This window comes from Acanthaster planci, linkage group LG04 (genome assembly GCF_054643075.1).
Source record: "Acanthaster planci isolate LZ-2023a linkage group LG04, COTS_SCS, whole genome shotgun sequence".
NCBI lineage: Eukaryota > Metazoa > Echinodermata > Asteroidea > Valvatida > Acanthasteridae > Acanthaster > Acanthaster planci.
In genome coordinates this window covers 15,113,704-15,133,164 of record NC_141780.1, presented here as the reverse complement: position 1 = coordinate 15,133,164, position 19,461 = coordinate 15,113,704, and the positions used below count along the sequence as shown (strand labels likewise).

Below are 19,461 nucleotides of genomic sequence, written 5' to 3'. Positions count from 1 at the left end.
CGGACATGGGTCCATCCTGCATGTGCCCAATCTTTGCAGACGACGGCGTCTGTTGCTACAGCGCCCTCAAGAGTTTTCAAACCCTTTGGACAATGGTCACGTCGGATCGTGTTTTGCCGAGGAGTTGCATGCTACAAAATTATCGACACAAGCCTAATACCGGAAGTGTTGGTGCCGGAAGAAATGAAGTCGGTTAGTTCCAGAGGAAAAGTGCGGCACGTGGCATCCAAGAAGGATCCCAAGGTTGCTGAAATGCGTGAAAAGTAAGTTCATTTTCACAGGAAAAATGGTTGCCTAGATTTCGGACAATTGCAATCTCCACCCCCCCACCCAATACAAACGCAAATAATAAACAGTCCATGATCACCGATGAATAACACTGAATAAAGTAGGCCTAGTATCACAACCGATGGAAAGGATATACGTACACCATTCACCAGCTCATCATAATCTTGCTTGCGATCTCCACTTTTAGCATGTTTGTCATAAGTGTGTAGGGGGGTAAAACCACTCGGGCTGTTCAGTAGGCCTATTTCCTCCATGGTTTCACCATAGAGCAAGCACAGACAATGACCTCGATGACAGATTAATTGTCATCATGGTCAATTGATACTGAGTTTTTAAAGGGGCACCTGTCATTTTACTTGTGAGGAAAGGTCCCCAACCTTGCAAGAGAATGTTTAAAAAATAAAAGTAGGCCTATGTAAGACTCGTGGGTGTTGAAAACATTGTTTGTGACTTTCCTATACAAGACTCTTACCTATTTGGCATGTGTTTGTTTTACAGGTTTTTAGAACTCTTAACCCTAGCAAACACCATTAACCTTTAAGGCGGTAATTATTTTTTATCATGCCATGGTTAAAATAGTGTATACATTCAACCTTTACACTATGTACACAGAAATTAACATTGCTTTATTGGCAGGTGGCATGGCTGTACATTTGTCAGCTTTTGTTTTAATCACCCGAATATCCTTTGCTCTGCTTCACAGTGTTGCTCGGCATGTCAGGGTACCAGTTGAGCATGCCGACAGCCTCCAGTGTTGGACTCCTCAGGCCTCCACGGCCCTCAAGATCCTCATCTCGGCCCGTTTCTGCTCCGCCCTCCTCAGTAACATATCCGACTGTGACGAGACCTTCAACTACTGGGAACCGGTGCGTGGCTTGCGCCAGATCTGACATCGGTCTGCTTGTCTTTGATTTTGCTATTTAATGCCGCAAATCTGGAAGTGAAGTTTTTCCTCTCGATGTAGATTTGTTACCAACGTCGACCTGCCAGGGGACTCCAAGACGGTTGAAATTTCTGAGGAAAAATGGAAATACTTTCCAAATGGACATCTTGATTTATATTAAGATATTAACAGAAAATACCAAATAAGCAGTTGTCTCTACAGTTGTTTGATTTTAATATTTTCCATTTATATTTGAATATTTGAATATTTTATCTTCTCACCCAGGACATACTCAAACACTTGCAGTTAAAAACGAATTTCTGCTTGGTCTCTTGCCCTCACTAAACACATGCAGTTGTACAGTTTTAAACAAATGTGATACATAAAAAAATCCTGCAACAACAGAAAACATACTCCAGAGTTCATAAGTTTGAACCCCACTTTTTGTAAATTTTCCTTTATTAACTGACTGCAAGACTGATGGTTTATCCTCCCTTTTTACCCTCATCCCAGACCCATTACCTGATCTACGGAGAGGGCTTTCAAACCTGGGAGTACTCCCCGGCCTATGCACTCCGCTCCTATGCGTATCTCTTCCTGCATGCCTTACCCGGTAGACTTCACTCCCATCTCCTGGCTGCCAACAAGGTTGGTGTCTGGAAACAAGACGCCTGTATTGCCTGCTCGGCAGGGTCTCAAATAGGCGGGTTCCCTGCTATCTATATCAGCAATCTTTTGGCGGGTAGACATCGTTTAAAACTTTTCGTGACAAAACTGAAGCAAACATCTAATCTGCTTGCTCTGAAGAAGGTACTCAGTTACTGAAAGCTCGGCAGCTCTGCTTGCCCTGAAGAAGGGACTCAGTTACCGAAAGCTCAGCAATCACATATTTCAGAGCACTGATTTGATATTATATTCTTGTCGATAATCTAACAAATCTTCGTTGATTCCATTTAGATCCTGGTTTTCTACTTCACTCGGTGCCTGCTGGGGCTCTCCTGTGCATTATGTGAGCTCTACTTCTACAGGTGAGAAAGTCTCTCCTCTGGTCCCCAATTGCAATTATTTTGCAAGTTGAACCTTTTTACTGAAAAGGGATGCCTTTTTCTGTCAAGGCAGGATTATGTGATAGGCATACAAGAAATTTGGGGCCTACTAAACGTTTGAGGGCCAATGAAAGTTAGGTAACACTGGTGCCTAGTTTCATAGAGAACACTTAGCCTTGCTCTATGTGATGTCTTTGTGAGGAGAGTTTCGATTACTTTAAAAAAAAAATGATGTATTTGATACAGGTATACAGTTGTACTATAAACGTTGTTTTTTCTTTCATAAAGGGGTGTATGCAAGAATTTTGGAGCAAGTGTCGGACGTCTAACTCTGTGCTTTTCACTCTTCAGCACGGGCATGTTCATATCGAGTGCAGGTGAGTAACGTAACACGCCTGTATTCCGTTCACAGAGGACTGTGGATCTCGTATTCTGTGCAGTTCACCATTTGCTGTAGTTTGTACTAGAAAGAGCAAACTGCCGTCTTCGTTTTGATGGATGTTCGGTTTGGCATCCTGCTAAAAATGAACATTATGTGGGTGAAACGTGTTAAGGGTTTCTATCAATTTGCATTGTGTAAGTGTCTTTTAAAGGCCTTTTACTGGAAACCTGGCTCCAGCAATTTGGGAGCCAATTTGTTAAGTTAGGTCACTGTGGCAGAAATGCTAAAAGGCACCTCAGACCTATTAAAGTTCGGTTTATGGTATCCACCTTGAGTAGAAGCACCCCCTTCTCAGTTGAAAAAAAAAAGCCATGCTGGTGGGGAGTGTTCAGTGTTGTTGGTAGTGGCACGCACGCAATGCATGCATTTCGTAGCCATTCGTGAACCAGCTGGTTGCAGTTCCCACCAAAGGAGCATCCGTCGCTGGGATAATCACGCACCCTTTTGGTCCTGCTCAGGGCCCAGATGGTTTGGGAAAGAGTTTAATGATTGTAGCATGTACAGCTCAGCTGCTCTTAATTTACATGGGGTTAAACACCCTCAGGAGTTTGGTGTCTCATACACCAGAAGAATTTAGGACTGAAGGCATGTGCACGGGGAGGGGGACATCTGACCCGAAGTGGCTCCTTGAGTTGGGGTTAATGTTGCTAGGGGTCACCTGAGTTTTTGTCTCATTTGGAGATATTGCAGGTTGTGCATATTCAATTGAAGTTGTAAGCTGTGCTGGTTGAACATGGGAACCAGTTTTCAAAGGTGGTGCTCAACTCCTTGCCTTTTTCCGCAGTGTTCTCCTCACACTAGTTTGAAGTCACTTGAAATAAATGAACTACTTTAGACGGATTCCTTGGGTTTTGCTGGTTGGTCATGCCGCTGAATCTAAAGTCAAGTCCAAATTGCTTGGAAGTGGCTGAAATAATACATGAACCCAGGGGAGCTGCCAGCTGGTGGCCACACCCATTTTCCCTAGGCTTATGAGTCAGCTCTAGGCAAGCTCTAGGCCACCTAAAGTTCCTACTTGTAGTCGATAGATTTTAATACATCCCTTGTTTGTATTTTCACCAGCATTTCTACCAAGCAGTTTTTCCATGTACATGACCATGGTGTCCATGGCTGGATGGTATCTTGGCAACTATCCAGTAAGTTCCACTTTTGTAAACGTCAATTGTGAACATCATGTGTGATTGGTTTGTAGGCAGAACTCGGTGAAGTCAATTCATCATTGAAATCTCACCATTTTATCGGCATCTCTGTTGGTCTCGTTTGGGAGAATACCATTTTGAATGCTTATTTTAAAAACCGTAAATTTTTCAGAGCTTTTCAACTGTAATTGAATTAAAAATTAAGGTACAATTTGAAATCGTTTTCAGGTTGCGATAATGGGCACAGCCATCAGTGCATTTGTGGGATGGCCTTTTGCTGGAGCGTTAGGGTAAGGAAAACCAAGCAAATGAAGTGGGTCCAGTAAGTTTTTATTATAAATGTAGTCTCTATTTTCGTATTATCCAGTTGCATTTTTTCTCAACCATTCTGAATTCCCAAAATCTTCCATAGTGAGAGAAGCCAATGGCACATTGTTACATTGTACATTGTTGGAATTTTTAGGGGCATCACATTTATATTGGCTTTGTTGTACCATCTTTTTATCCTGCCAACCCGCCACAGCCACTTTGTGGATTTTGAAGGATATGGGAGTCTTGGGATTCAAGGCAAAAGTCAATCCCATTGTGTCAACTTCAGCTGAAGCAATAACTGAAGAACTTTGATCATCAGTTCATACTCCACCCCTTCCTGATTTCTGTCATTTCCTGTAAATTGTGATTTTTCACTTTACTCATTTACACTTGCGATGTCTTTTAAAAAACAGCGTCCCTACTGATGTTTCGGAAAACATTACATCCTTGAAACAAAATCTGGTCATGTCTTCTGTGTATGTCATATTTGACATTTGTGCTTGTAAGCTAACTACATCCCTGTCTTGTTTTGCAGAATCCCTATCGCAATTGATATTGTCCTTCGAGAGAAGAGAGTCGCTTTGTTCATCAAGTGGTGTGTGGCAGCATGTGTCTTAGTCTTGGTGAGTTTAAACCGCTAACACTTACCTTCACAAAGCAAGTCATGGTTGTAAAACTTTGACAGAGTACTTTTCGTAGATACCTTTTTTCTCACCATATTTGTAGTATTCTCATTTGTCGTCTGTTTTTTGTTTTTTTTCTTTCACAAGTTGCCCTTGGTGTTGATCGATTCTCAGATGTTTGGCAAGCTGGTGATTGCGCCGCTCAACATCGTCATGTACAACGTGTTCACTGATCACGGAGCCAATCTGTACGGTAAGTTACGGTAGCACGCCTTGAGCTGTATACTTGAGGGGCTTCCAAAGCAACGATTACATCTGTTGTCCAAACCAGACACAAGATCAGTCAGTATAAACAGGGTGAACAATGACTAAGGAATGCTTTAGTGTTGCAGTTCATTTGAATAGCTTGTGATTTGGATTCAGACTGGTGGTCTTGTGATGGTCTTGTGTGGTCCTGTGAAGGTCTTAAGTGGTCTTTACTACAACACTGGTCATTTTATGCGAATTGGGTTCTGACATTTTTGCAGTAAAACTCTCCATTGGTTCAGGCAGGTTAATGTAGACTATAATTAAGTTGTGAAGCCATGAAAATACTTCAATAAGTTGCACAGGGATGTTTTGTTTCCTTCTTTTTTTTTTCTTACAGGCACTGAGCCTTTCAGTTTCTATTTCATCAACGGATTCCTGAATTTCAATGTTGCCTTTTTCATGGCTCTGGTTGCCCTTCCCTTTTCAGTGAGTGTAAAAACTTCTGTGAAAATCGAAGTTGTCCGTAATAACTTTCAATCAAGAAGCTAGAGAAGTGGGTAAGATTGTATCCAAAGACAAGACTTGTGTGCATCAATTTGAGTTCTTCATATTTCTTCCAAATGTCGTGTTCACAATTGGTTTGAAATGCGTATGTTCCAGAAAGCTGATTTTCACAATTCAGTGGTCATTTCCTCAACATTCCCATCCTGTTACATTTAATAAGTAAATAAAACTAAATTGCCCAAAGCCTGAAGAAATTGACAGCAAATATCCTATGACATTATCGCATGTAGGACTGAAAAGCGTGCCCTTTGAAAAAAGAATCCGTTTTGATCGTTTCTTTGTATTTCCTGTCTTCAGTTTGCCGTCAACTGGTACGTGAAGGGACGTCCGGGAACCAGCCTAGAGCCCCTTCCTCATTGGCTCACGCTCCTACCAATGTACCTGTGGGTTCTTGTCTTTTTCGGCCAAGCACACAAGGTGAACACTCAGTTGAGTGTTGCTTCACTGCATATCCCCATATTACCCTCCTGTCTAAAAACAGGCAGTTACCACAGAGAGAGACGAACAAAGGATTGACGGCTGAGGACCGGACCAATCTTTATTCTCCTTTAGGTGTGGCTGTCCTCTGTGGTAAAAGTGAATGGATACATTCACACATGTGCCAGATACCCTGAACTTTCTCCAAAAACTTTGGAAAACAGCAAGTGGTTGAGGTATTTGTACGTAGCCCAGAGAACATGTCTTTTTTTACTTGACACACAAGGACTGTTTACCCTTTGTCCACGTTTGGCTTGTCTCTTGACGGCACTTTATTAATCAAACATGTAATTGGCTCCTGTTTTGGGGTGGGCGAGTGGTCAAATCGTGTAAGCCGTTGGGCCAAAACGGTAGCAGCAATCCAAATCATGTAAGCCGTTGGGCCAAAACGTTAGCAGCAATCCAAGTCATTTTACCCAGACCTGATTTTATTTAGATCTGTCAACTCTTTCTTCCTGTCTATCTCTTTCATGTTTGTCCCCTTCATTTTCCAGGAGGAGAGGTTTTTGTTTCCCATCTATCCTTTCTTCAGTCTGGCCGCAGCCATCACCATGTCCTCTCTACAGGTATCTCTTTCCGTTTTTAGATCTGTGTTAAATGACTAGGAACCTTGAAATGCTCCGTCTGACTGTAGACGGCGTGCACAGCACAGGAAAAGTCCTAAATGAGCAATGATTTCTTTGGACCTTCTCACCTCTGAGAAGTTATGCACTCCCTACCCCCCCCCCAGATTTAGGTGAAACTCGGTATGAGTAAAAGCAGAAGATGTCCACGTCGAGTGCTGGCTGTATCAACCAATTTTTCATCCAATTGGATGAAGGGATTTTGTTTGCAGTTGTCATTTGTTGTAATTACACGTATTTGTACTGCTGTCCACGGACGAGCACTCTGCATTGCGCGCTGTAGGAAGAAGTTAACATTTAGCCCCACCCTGTCTTTGAACTTTTGGAATTTGGTATTCCTGTGTGGATGTATTTTTTAGAGCTGCAGTGTCTCCCTGAGTTCCGATTACGTTTGGCACAGAAAAAGAGATTTCAGGGCTTAATCTTCAGAAAAGTGAAATCTCTGACTGCCCTGCCTCTGTTTCTTTGTTTTTCCCCTTTCGGTGCTCCAACAGAAATTGTACCACCGCATCTTCACCCCCTACAGACTTCACCACTACACTTGGTCATCCAATTGGCTGGCAGCAGTCGTGGCCGTCGTATTCACTGTCTTGTCGCTATCACGGTCGGCTGCACTCTTCTTCGGTAAGGCACTGTGGAAAGTCATGGACCGGTGGCTATGGCGACAGACTCCATCTTGTGTTTTCTTTCATCCCATATAAGATTCCATCATTTTTATAATGTTTTAAGAATAACGTCCGTTCAGTTTTAATAGTTATAGCTCAAATGCATTTTATTTCTTTTACCATGCGTGGTTACAGATAATGGCCATTGTATTTTGATGTCTTTGGCCAATTCAGGTTTTCATCTCATCAGTGTGTTTGGAAGTTGTGGCTGTGGCTTGATGTAGCACATGTATTAGTGGAAGCCCTTGGCTGGAGGCTTCGGCTACTTCCCATAGACCTGTGTGTTACTATGAGCCACAGCCATTTTGACATGGCCATAGTGTGTATCTCATCACATGCAAGTTGTTATTTTGTTCCGCGAATGTCCTATCCATACACAGTGGGGCAGGGAACCATTTCCTGCCCAATGGCACACGTGTAGTTTGCCCACATGCACCTGTGGCCAAGATGCATTGAAGGAAGAAGCATAAATCACAAAGTACACTTCAACATATTTGAGAAATCAACTAAGCTTCTCTTTCTTTCCGAGAAATTTTGTCAGTTTCACCTGAACTTGTGAGAAGTGTGTCATAATTAGACTATATAACATGAGGAGTTTGGTACTCTGGGCATTCATTTTGAAGGATTACATCAAAAGAATATTTGAATTTTGTTTTTGATTAACCCTTACAGCCCGGAATCCTCAAATTTTAATATGATTTTGCACACACCCTAGGGAGTTAGGGTTAACAATACTGCAACCTTGATTGGTACTACGCTTGGTTTCCCAGGTTACCACACCCCAATGGATGTCTACCCTCTGCTTGGCAGCATAGCAGACAATAGAGAGATCCACACATTACCCCCGGACCGACCAGTCAATGTCTGCATTGGGAAAGAATGGTATCGCTTTCCAAATAGCTTCTTCTTGCCAGAAAAGTAAGGATTTTTCTTTTTGTTTCCAACTGTCAGTTTGTACCTATCACTAATTTGTATTTTTGGTGTCATTAACTTAGGATTTGGGGGTTTTCTTTTCAGCTGGAGGTTACAGTTCATCGAGTCAGAGTTCAGAGGGCAACTTCCAAAGCCCTACGCAGCTGGGAATGATGCTACCAAGGTGATACCCACCGATATGAATGAATTCAACCTGGAAGAGACATCAAGATATGTGAGTCCTTTTCCTTAAAATATCAGGATCAAAAAGAGTTCTTTTTATGTATTTTTCTACTCCTGTCATTTTTTTTTATTACCCCCTGCCGACAATGCATAAGTTTTGTTCTGTTTCTGCATTGTTCAATGAACCCTCCTATGTGGAAGTCACTCTTTGGGTCACTTGGTGAACATCTCAAAGAAGCACAGCTGTGTTGTGTTGTGCACTGCACCAACAGTCCCTCATAGGAATATCAGATTGCACTTTTGTGCTGCCCAACAACTGTGCTTCACTGTTTCATGTGCATAATTGTGCAGTAAACCAAATGCAGTGAAGAGGACTGCACAAAAGACCCTGGGTCATTTTGTGCTGGAAATCTAATGTGTACACAATGAACCTGTGCATGTTTGAGTTCCATATAGAAAATACATGCTCACCAGTGACTGTGGGCACTTGTGCACATTTGTGCTGTAAAAGCATAGCAGGGTTAAAGCCTCATTTAATATGTTACATTCCTTTTCAATGCTGGAACTAAAATGAAAACAATTTTTTTCCCCTATTTTTTGGAAGAAATATAATATGCGTAGTTAATCATTGGTATCGTGCTCATTCCTTAGATGCACAACCTCAATGATCAAGCTTTCAGCTCACAATCCGTTAGCTTGGCAAGAGAGGTTAGCCGTTACGTGGGATTTGACAAATCAAAATTGCCAGAACCCACATTACTGTATCGTTCGTGATTTTCAATCAACTCTTCATTTGTGTAAAGGGAAATTAGGCAAAGCAAGATTTTCACAGCGTTGATCTATAAAAGTTAGAGGTTATCTGTTCATGTCATTACGGCAGATCGACATCAACAAGTGTCACTATTTAATCGACCTTGACCTGCCGCAGGAGACAAAACGTGAGCCCCGCTATGCGCTCATGGAAGACGAATGGGAGGTGATCGAAAGTATGCCTTACTTAGATGCTCAAAGGTAATGTGCATGCTTTTGTCCAAAAGTAAAGCAAAATCACAGGTAATCTTTCAAGTAATTTCTCGAAGTCAGTGAGCTGCAGTGAACCTTTCTCAGACACCGTTTTTTCCAGAACTCCTCTTTTTCAATGTATGAAAACTATTTGACATCCCCATTGGCTTAAATGTATTGAAAAGTGCACTTTTGTAATCCTGTATTAAGATTATTTATGCTTTATGTACAACTGAGGGCGCTGTTGCCGTGATGTCTGCCGGGAAGTCATGACCCAGTGTATGGGCTTTTCTGTTCAAGTTGTGAACTCAGAATTTACTCATTGAAAACATTTCTGAGAATAGTTAGGCCAGCAGAATCTGAAAAAAAATGCGGGACTTTTTAGTGCACAAAATAATGTACCATTAATGTTGTCTTCCTGCATGACGATGGGAATGTTCATCAACATAAAAACCCACAAGTTGGCAAAATACCCCTAAGATAGTGGAACAAAATTGAACATAAGATTACCTGAGGCACAAAGGTGCATTCAGGAGGTTTGTATGTTAAAATTTCTATGGCAGAGTCCCTTTAAAAACGGTATGTCTTCTTCTTGTCCATTTTCCGTTTCTTTCATCCAGGTCCCATCGGTTGTTCAGGGCATTCTTTGTGCCGTTTGTCTCCTCGAGATACGTTACTTCTGCAGATTATGTCATTCTGAAAACGAAGCGACGGAAAGTGGTCAGCAAGAAGAAGCCCAGCCTGAAAGATGTTCCAGACAAGACAAGATGATGACAGCTTTTTTTTCCGTCCAAATCCATAGGAGGATTCAGCATTTGGAAGAGAGGGGTGTCCAAAAGTAAAAGGGGCCACCCCAAACAGAGGTGAACATCAAACATAAGAAGGGAATTAATGTACTTTTGCTGAGAAATTGTTTGGATGATATTCAATATGCAGTTGAGGGCAAAAAAGTACACAAGAAAAAGTACGGGGACCCCACACCGGGTGCACCGATGCCCTCAGGGTCCGCCAATGAAATGCATCAATTTCATTCACTTAAAAAATGTCTTCTGTTTCTTTATCCTCCAGTTGGATGACCAGGTACATTGTTTGGGTGTCTTGTTTGTTTCCTGTGCGATACTTCGTTGAGATGTAAATGCTTCAGATGTCAAGGATCATAGCTTGTCAATGACATTGGAGAAAATAAAAGCAGACTGTATCAGTCCATTTTACACACATGCGTAAAATTATCTCCAAATCATTTAATCATGTTAAATTTGAAATCAATTCTTTGGGATATTGTAACGCAGTGGCCTGAGCGGGTTAGAGGGCGCTCTGGCGCGGCAGCTGTCACCTTGAAAGGATCTGAATGCTGTTTCACAATAAATTTATAGTTCCCAGATCCGTTTGGTTGAAATATATAACCAGGCAGCTAATTTGGACGGGGACAGACAGAATGAGCAACGAACAAGCTTCTTTTGGGTGGTACTCTATTTAGTCACGAAGACCATCTACAAATCTCAATTATACTCGGCTATCCTTGGCACTACCAGTTGCAAGCATGTCAACCTGCCGACTCGGTTTACTCCAGCTCCCAGAATTATTAAGTTACTCAATTTACTCTGCCAGTACCTGACTGGAAGTCACTTTCACCCCGCCAGTCCCTGACTGGAAGTTACTCAAATCACTCCGCCAGTCACTGACTGGAAGTTACTCAAATCACTCCACCAGTCACTGACTGGAAGTTACTCAAATTACTCCACCAGTCACTGACTGGAAGTTACTCAAATTACTCCACCAGTCACTGACTGGAAGTTACTCAAATTACTCCACCAGTCACTGACTGGAAGTTACTCAAATCACTCCGCCAGTCACTGACTGGAAGTTACTCAAATCACTCCGCCAGTCACTGACTGGAAGTTACTCAAATCACTCCACCAGTCACTGACTGGAAGTTACTCAAATTACTCCACCAGTCACTGACTGGAAGTTACTCAAATCACTCCGCCAGTCACTGACTGGAAGTTACTCAAATCACTCCACCAGTCACTGACTGGAAGTTACTCAAATTACTCCACCAGTCACTGACTGGAAGTTACTCAAATTACTCCGCCAGTCACTGACTGGAAGTTACTCAAATTACTCCACCAGTCACTGACTGGAAGTTACTCAAATTACTCCACCAGTCACTGACTGGAAGTTACTCAAATTACTCCACCAGTCACTGACTGGAAGTTACTCAAATTACTCCACCAGTCACTGACTGGAAGTTACTCAAATCACTCCGCCAGTCACTGACTGGAAGTTACTCAAATTACTCCGCCAGTCACTGACTGGAAGTTACTCAAATCACTCCGCCAGTCACTGACTGGAAGTTACTCAAATTACTCCGCCAGTCACTGACTGGAAGTTACTCAAATTACTCCACCAGTCCTGGACTGGAAATTACTCCTCAGCCCCAGGCTGTGGTTACTCACCAGTCCCAGACCGGGATTTCTCTGCCAGTCCCTGACTGGAAATTACTCCACCCAGTCCCCGACTGGTATTAGGCCTACCCTGCCATCTTCTTGCTGGATGTACTCATCAGCCCCAGGCTGTGGTTACTCGCTGGTCCCAGACCGGGATTTAATCGTTATGCTGACATCTTAGTGCTTCTAACACTGGTAGTGCCGGTTCCCCTTCCCGACCTTTGATTAAATATTGCCATGGCTGACGTCGCTTCCCGGAGTGCCGGAGTATACCGAGCCGGTGAGTTACCGCTGACTCGGTGTCCCTGTAAACCTGAACCAACCACAGCGCTTGCTCAGCGGCTCGGTATAATCAATGGTATAGTAAATTGCTATTACTTCATGTTAACTTCAGTTTCTTTAACCCAACTTTGGTCACACACAGATTCTTGTAAAACACCTTGAGCTTGATGGGTGGTTTCAATTTGGAGAAAATATCATTTAAGTTCAAAGGACAAGTGGATTCAGTGATTATATTTTATTTTTCTTAAAATTGTTGGGTATGTTTAGACACTGAAACATGAAGTCTGTGATTAGAAATCGTGCTTGGTTACTTTTTAGACCAGTTTCATTTCATAGGTTAGGCAAAGGGCAAAAAGAATGTCCAAGACCAATTTTTGGATATCAAATTCCTGTTCTCTTCCACAGAAGAATGCAAAAGTACAAGAAATTTGAAATTTCTAATTAGAATGATAATTATTATTAAAATTGAGCAAACCTTCGATTTAAAATCAAATCTTGCAAGAGGCCTACATATGTTGAAGCATCATATACTTTGTAAAATCCGTTGTTTTGTCATGTTGTATATTTTGGTGCTTTAAATAATATGATTATATTTTTGAACTATGGAGGTAAATAATATGTGATTACTAAATGCAACTATTTTTTAGCTAACAAAGACTTGTCCATGGTACAGGAAAGTATATCATTAGAACCTGCTTTTGAAGACTTATCGTTCAAACAAAGTTACTTGGATTTAATAATTTCATGACAAAATTCGGATGTTCAGAGTTTTAGCTGTGTATTTGATTTTGAGGATTGTGCTGTTCTGTTTCTTTTTTTTTTTATTTTTCTGCACAATCTACACATTTTAAGTTGAGCCAAATATATGAATTACCTCAGTTTATTGAATAAGATTTGCATCAAATATTTTCTTTTACTGTAAAAGGCACTTTTATGGCAAATTTATGATTAAACTGCGTCAGGCCTATTTTCAGTGAAATTTCCAATGTCATTGTATTTCTTATAAATGATAACTATGAAGGTGATCTTTATGCCCCATGTCACCCTTTGAATTCTTGACATAATCTGCTTATATGTATGCCACGGTTCATTTAGTCATTCCAATGTGCCCCCCCCCATTTCAACCTAGTTAATATCCGTGTACTCGCTAAGTTTATCCCAGTCATTGGTGCAAAGTGCATTTATTCTTTCATCCACTCGGACTCGATCTTTATAATATTTGATTGGAGAAGACTACAAGCAGAAAAAAACTTCTTAGGATGATGTAGGCGTGCGTCCACCCTTCCCCCTCCCCCCTTTATATTTTCTATCCCGAACCTCGGTTCATTTACCGCAGACTGAGTGCTTGTAGCCGTCTCTTTTGTAAACACCTGAACCTTTCACACACGCTACCTTGGCAGACCACTATTACATGTACAAGAACACTGCTTAATACATTTTGTCTCGATTTGCATGTTTTTTTTAAGTCGACGATTTCGCTCAAGTTTGTCATTGTGCCAAATCTCGCGGGATTAAACGGGAGTTGGCACCTTAACTGGTGTCCGTTGGTTTTCGACATTGTGCATTGTCAGGGCTTTGATTGGGAAATTGGCGTCGAGTACCAGTCGTCGACTCCCGATACGGTCTCTTTTTCTCCTCGTGGATATCGCCATGAAGGCCCAAGGACAGGTTTGTATTTTCGACGTAATTTTCTAGATTGGGAGTTCCCTTCGAGTATAATTTTTGAAATCTGTATTGAAATACGACATCATAGATTCTATATGTTCTATTGATTAAATTGTGTTTGATTTAGTAATCTCGCTGTAACAGAAAACAGGCTTAGCAATCATGGCAATCAGCGTAGGCTAATAAGAACACCGCAGGCCTACCAAACTACATGGACATGATGAACTAGGCTAGTATCAGAAACGGTTGCGCCTGCAACCATCAGTTGAGCCCAGTTTTCGGACACAGTTTATTGCCAAACGTAGCCCCACTAGTGTGGCACGGACTCTCACTCCCGCTCCATCCTTAGCCACACATCCGTATACGCAATTTCATGTCGGCGCAGGCCTACTGAAAATTTTCGGCGCACCCACTTACCATCGTGGGCGCAATTTCTTTTGCACACCAACATGATCCTTGACCTTTCTGCTTTCTAAAAACCATTTATTGAATGATTTCACTCACGTTATTCAGGTATTTTCCAGTCTTTTTGCCTTTATCTATTCAATCTAATGAGCTCGCTCTCACAGTCGCCATCTTTAAAATAAGGTCGTCGAACATTACGCCACTTGACCCCTAATCTTCTTGAAGGCTGTTCCATGTCAAGACATCTTATACACGGACTGAGCGATAAGATACTACATGTTCCAGTGGGCTCTTCCAAAACTTGGGCAGCAGTTTAGATATGTCTTGACATGGAACAAGTCAATAGGGAGTATGCACACTTAAAGAAAATGGAGATACCATCTTGCTTAAAATAAATTTCAGGTCTGCGAGGTGTTCAGTGTCAGTGCCGGCATCGCCATCAGCCTTGAGTGATATTTTTAACAGCTTTTTCAAGTTGCTGTTTTTTATAATATCTCAAAGAATATAGAAATACAATCAAACTTAGAAATACTTAGGCAACATGACTTCGCCTGCCCAGTTTTTTCAGACAAATCTCATAGGTTTGTGCACAGGGGCATCAAGTGTTTTCCGTATATGGAACTCTTTCTGGCCAAACTTTGTTTTTCGATGTCATCTAGCTTTTTGCAAGAGTGTCTTTGGGGGAAAGTTCCACATCGCGCCACCACCTTACTTAGACCTCGTCCACACAGTTCATGGGCCATGACAAAAAAGTAAATTATCCCCCCCCCCCAAAAAAACCCTCAACTGCCGTCACATTTATGACCATCTAGTCACCAAGTCCCTAAGTTAGATTTACACATTTTAGTAGTTTACAACAAGTCCGTGAGTCACATTAATGCATCTACGAGTATCAACTGTAGGATGCCTCCTCAGACAGCCAGACGTGTGTTGTGACGGTTTCATCGTCGGTCAGCATCAATGGACGTGGTCAGATGATGACAGTTGCGTCAAATTCTGTCAAGTGTGATTTTTGTACTTACAAGCATCGTTGGGGTATATCATGGTTATTTCCGGAACTGTAAGGTTTTACAGAGCTTACAGATAGCAGTGTATATTTGAAGTTTAGTCACTTCGATAGTACAGAGTTTTTCTGCCATCACTTATATTTGTGGCATAGGATTTCACAAAGGCTTTTGGGATAGGTTTGGTGTCAGATGGGGGGTTTGTTTAGCTTGTATCGAATCAAAATATTGAAATTTACAACATGTTTGCTCACCCACACCTCACAAGATCGCAGCGAGTGCTCACTCTCAGTCATGTCAATTGAAAGGTGATCGTTGTCTGCGGTAAGATAGCTTGACCAATTACAGTGCGGCTCCTGTATCTCTCTTTTTATTTTCTGTTCACCCAGAAATGAAAGCCGTATTTCAATTGGTTGAATTGCGCTGTAAACACTACCTGCCCAATTGCATACACATATACTAGATGTGGCATCAATAGGATGCAAAACTAGTGTCTGTTGACGATCAGTTGTTAAGAACCCGTAAAATGCTTGAATTATAATTTTTGTTTTGTTTAGGTTTTTTGGGGTGGAGGGAATAGCACATTTATAAATTGTTTACTTTTCAAACCTTATTTCCATTTTTACCTTCATTTCACTTCTGTGTCTTGCAAACTCACTGTAAGACTACAATAAAAAGATCCAGTCTCATGGCCTGTGCACCAAAAGTTTGTGAAAAATAATGCCGCCTCTATGTACATGTACTTGTGGTGAAAACTAAGGCTGTATTTGGTGGGGGAGGGGATAAAACTGCATCCATAACGAAAGAGCCAATCACCAGGCTTCTCACTCACATTTATAGCTGTTTTGAATTAGACTCCAACTGATAACAGCAAATAATTGTTAGGTTACTGCTGTGGTGAAATTTCCATCTGTAAGCAGCGGCCATCTGAGGGACATCCAAATCTGTTGTCTAGAGCTAGGTTTAGGTCTTTGCTCCATTGGAAATGTGTGGAGACGCGTAGACAATAGACCTAGCTGTAGTTCTGGAAGCCCGTTTCGGACATGGCCTAAGTGTTGGAACACTCTGCTAAGAGTAATCGAACAGTCCTTTGAAGGGGTTTTCATTTCAATATCCCAGTGCTCTTTTTTTGGTCTGTGTTTCAATCCCTTTTCCCTTTCTCTTGTCCAACAGCTGAAGGAGTTTCAGGTGATCGGTCGAGCCCTCCCGACCGACAAGGAGCGCCTGCCGGCGCTCTACAAGATGCGGATCTTCGCGACAGAGGAGGTGTCGGCCAAGTCGCGCTTCTGGTACTTCATCAAGAAGCTGAAGAAGATCAAGAAGACCAAGGGGGAGATCGTCTCCTGCCGGAAGGTAAGAGACCTAGACACGGTCGGTCTTACTTTGGACGGTGAGGCTTTTGACCGCAACGCCTCAGTCATGTCGATGCTGATTGCTGGAGCCGACTGTTCAAATTGATTGCGAAAAGCTTTCCCTCGCTTGCAGCTTCATGATATGACATGCAGGCCCAGGTGTCACAAGAGAACTCTGTTTACTCCTGAGGTTTGTTGTTTTGCGGTCATTAACCCCCCTTCCCCAGTCCTCACTCCTTCAAGTTTAATTACAGACACCATCGGAGGTAAAGAGTGAGTTGTCCATTGCAGGATACACAGCTTTGCACATCATACGTTGGCTCAAAGAAGCTCATCTCTGCTGGCCAATTCCCAAATGTGCAAATATCAAACAATCGGCTGCTTGTCGCCTTTCAGAACAAACAACTGTGTTCATGGGAGTGAATCAAGTTGCCACAAAACCATTTTTTTTTTTTGATGGGTTAAATTTGTTGTGTAGAAGTGGTAATAACTCAAGGCTTCTGTGGTCTAGCCCTTTCTGGACATTTTGGTTTAGGCTTTTTTTAGGTGTCGTAGCATGTTTTTTGTGCATAAATGTGAAATCGGACCCTGCGTGAAACAAGCATCACTGGATTCCATAGTCCTTGACAAATCTACCAAAGCCAGCAGATTTGCCAGGATGAGAGATGAGAGGGATAGGATTAAAGTGTAAGAATTTGAAGGGTCTGTCAACTAAAATATCCAACTAACCATCCATCTTGAAATTTCCTAATCTGCCCCTGAAGTTCTGGGGCAGATCATAACTTCTCTAGCATCGTTGATGCCAGGGAGGTTCCCAAATCCCCAAAATTCCAACAGTGAGGGCAACCGGCAACAAAGTGATAGGTTTCGAAGCCCACCTGAATGAAGTAACGGATTCCATCTTACTACATGTTTTGTAATATTTTGCATATTTGAGGATCTTAAAATAGGGCTTACATGTGGTGTGCACTAGCCCATATTTAGGTACTGGCCTGTTATATCAAATTCAATTCTGTACTCGGCCGTTCTTTGAAATCGTGCCCCAAGCTGAAATAAAATGTACAGGAGATTGTGTATGTCGACATTACTCCAGATTAATCTTCTTTTTGTTGGGTCACTTCTGTGGCAGATCTACGAGACCAAGCCAACCAAGATCAAGAACTTTGGCATTTGGCTTCGGTACGACTCTCGCAGTGGGACTCATAACATGTACAGGGAATACCGTGACCTGACCACGGCTGGCGCAGTCACTCAATGCTGTGAGTAATGCCATACCTTTGTACATTTCGCTTCTTGAAGTCGTTCCATTTATTTCTCAGAAATTCTGAGTATTCACAAGATCTAAAATTAGTTTGAGCCCGAGGGCCATTGTAGAGTTGCAGAGATGGGCTGTACATGTACATGGTTTTGCACAGTCCTTGCCAAGGAATTGTCTTCGTTCCATGTAGTCCATGGAATTCTCTTTGGCCCTTTACATTGTTCTGAAGTGGACCACCAACTCATCTGAGACACTTTCCGAACCTAACGCTGCGACATGTGTTTTGCCATAATGAACACTCTAAGTTGTCTCATCCATGCTCATTGTTTGCACCTAAGAGATAGTGACCGTCAGTAGACCTGAGCCTGTAACTGGCTCTATTCTTGGTCCCCATCCCAACCCTCTGCTCTGACCCTGTCTGTCACAGACCGTGACATGGGAGCTCGTCACCGCGCCCGGGCCTCCTGCATCCAGATCATGAAGGTGGAGACGGTGTCGGCCAAGAAGTGCCGACGGGCCAACATCAAGCAGTTCCATGTAAGTGTCCCTGTCAGAACTATTGTCTATGTTATGTGTGACCCACCATCCCCAAAAGCAGGCTGAAGTAGGTAACTTCATGACCCTAAAATAGTGGAATCTCCACTGTTCAGGTTTTCATGGGCGTTTTACAGCTATCACTACTTGTTAGAAGCTTACTGCAGACAGAATTTCGATTTAACACGGATCACTTTAAAGTGTACCAAAAAGTTGAAGGAGAGGAATTGTCCAACATCACGAATACGGACTTTAGCCTGGTTTGTCTTGTCCGAGACACCAGGGAAGCTCCCTGAATTCTCCCCTTACACTTCACAGTCGGAACCCATCTCTGTTTGATACCAACACATTTTTTGTCTACGTTCTTGTTAGGATACGTAGTTAACAAGGGCTTGGCTTGTACATTCCTGGACCTGTCAGAATTTCAGGAGACTTCTGTTAAACTGTATCAGAGAATGCATGCCAACCTGGAAAGCATATTTCACAGTATCCTGTGAAAAATAGCTCTGTGAGCAGAAAACTGTGCTGTGAGCAATACGATGGTGTGTTCGCTTATAGTGGCAGGTTTTCTAGGTTTACTCATCTGTTGTAAGGAAATCACTTTGAACTTCCGACCACAGTATGCAGAGTGGAATCCTTACACACTTCTATCTCATATCTTCGCTCTCCCCTCTATTGCCACAGAACTCCAAGATCAAGTTCCCCTTGACTCACCGTACCCAGCGTACCTTCAGGCCCATCTTCACCACCAGAAGGCCCAACACCTGCTTCAAGTAGACACCCCTTACAGAAGACGTGATAACTGTCCACCTCACGGAGGGGAAAATGGCTCGACAAGATAGGGTCTTGTGGGATCAACTGTAGCCTTACACACCAGCCGTTAAGATTACCTCTCCAATCGAGAGAGGGCATACATGTATATTACAGTGTTTGTGGTGGAATTGGTGAATAAAAGACTTTGAAAGAAATCATCCAATCTAATACGCTGTCTGGCACCATCTCTTCTTGATTACAAAAAAGGTTGTAACTAGTCCGTAGGGCATTGAACATCATCAAGGCATAGTTGGTTACAACCTCTAGGGTCATTTTAACCTTGTCTTTGCCTC

General features: G+C 42.3%; 2 protein-coding genes across 2 annotated transcripts; both read left to right on the top strand.

The window, feature by feature from the left end:
• The first annotated feature begins 89 nt into the window (after positions 1-89).
• Positions 90-13,116, top strand: alg9 (ALG9 alpha-1,2-mannosyltransferase). Its single transcript, XM_087136156.1, has 17 exons — positions 90-263; positions 992-1,154; positions 1,685-1,819; positions 2,129-2,199; positions 2,506-2,594; positions 3,722-3,795; positions 4,027-4,088; positions 4,646-4,733; positions 4,881-4,986; positions 5,380-5,468; positions 5,844-5,963; positions 6,518-6,589; positions 7,141-7,270; positions 8,082-8,229; positions 8,329-8,458; positions 9,287-9,417; positions 10,029-13,116. Exons 1-17 carry the CDS (start codon positions 184-186, stop codon positions 10,177-10,179), a joined length of 1,839 nt encoding a protein of 612 aa, XP_086992282.1. The 5' UTR covers positions 90-183; the 3' UTR covers positions 10,180-13,116.
• Positions 13,117-13,680: 564 nt separating this feature from the next.
• rpl18a (ribosomal protein L18a) lies at positions 13,681-19,336 on the top strand. Its single transcript, XM_022225304.2, has 5 exons — positions 13,681-13,805; positions 16,385-16,564; positions 17,693-17,822; positions 18,249-18,358; positions 19,040-19,336. Exons 1-5 carry the CDS (start codon positions 13,788-13,790, stop codon positions 19,130-19,132), a joined length of 531 nt encoding a protein of 176 aa, XP_022080996.1. The 5' UTR covers positions 13,681-13,787; the 3' UTR covers positions 19,133-19,336.
• Positions 19,337-19,461: the final 125 nt, after the last annotated feature.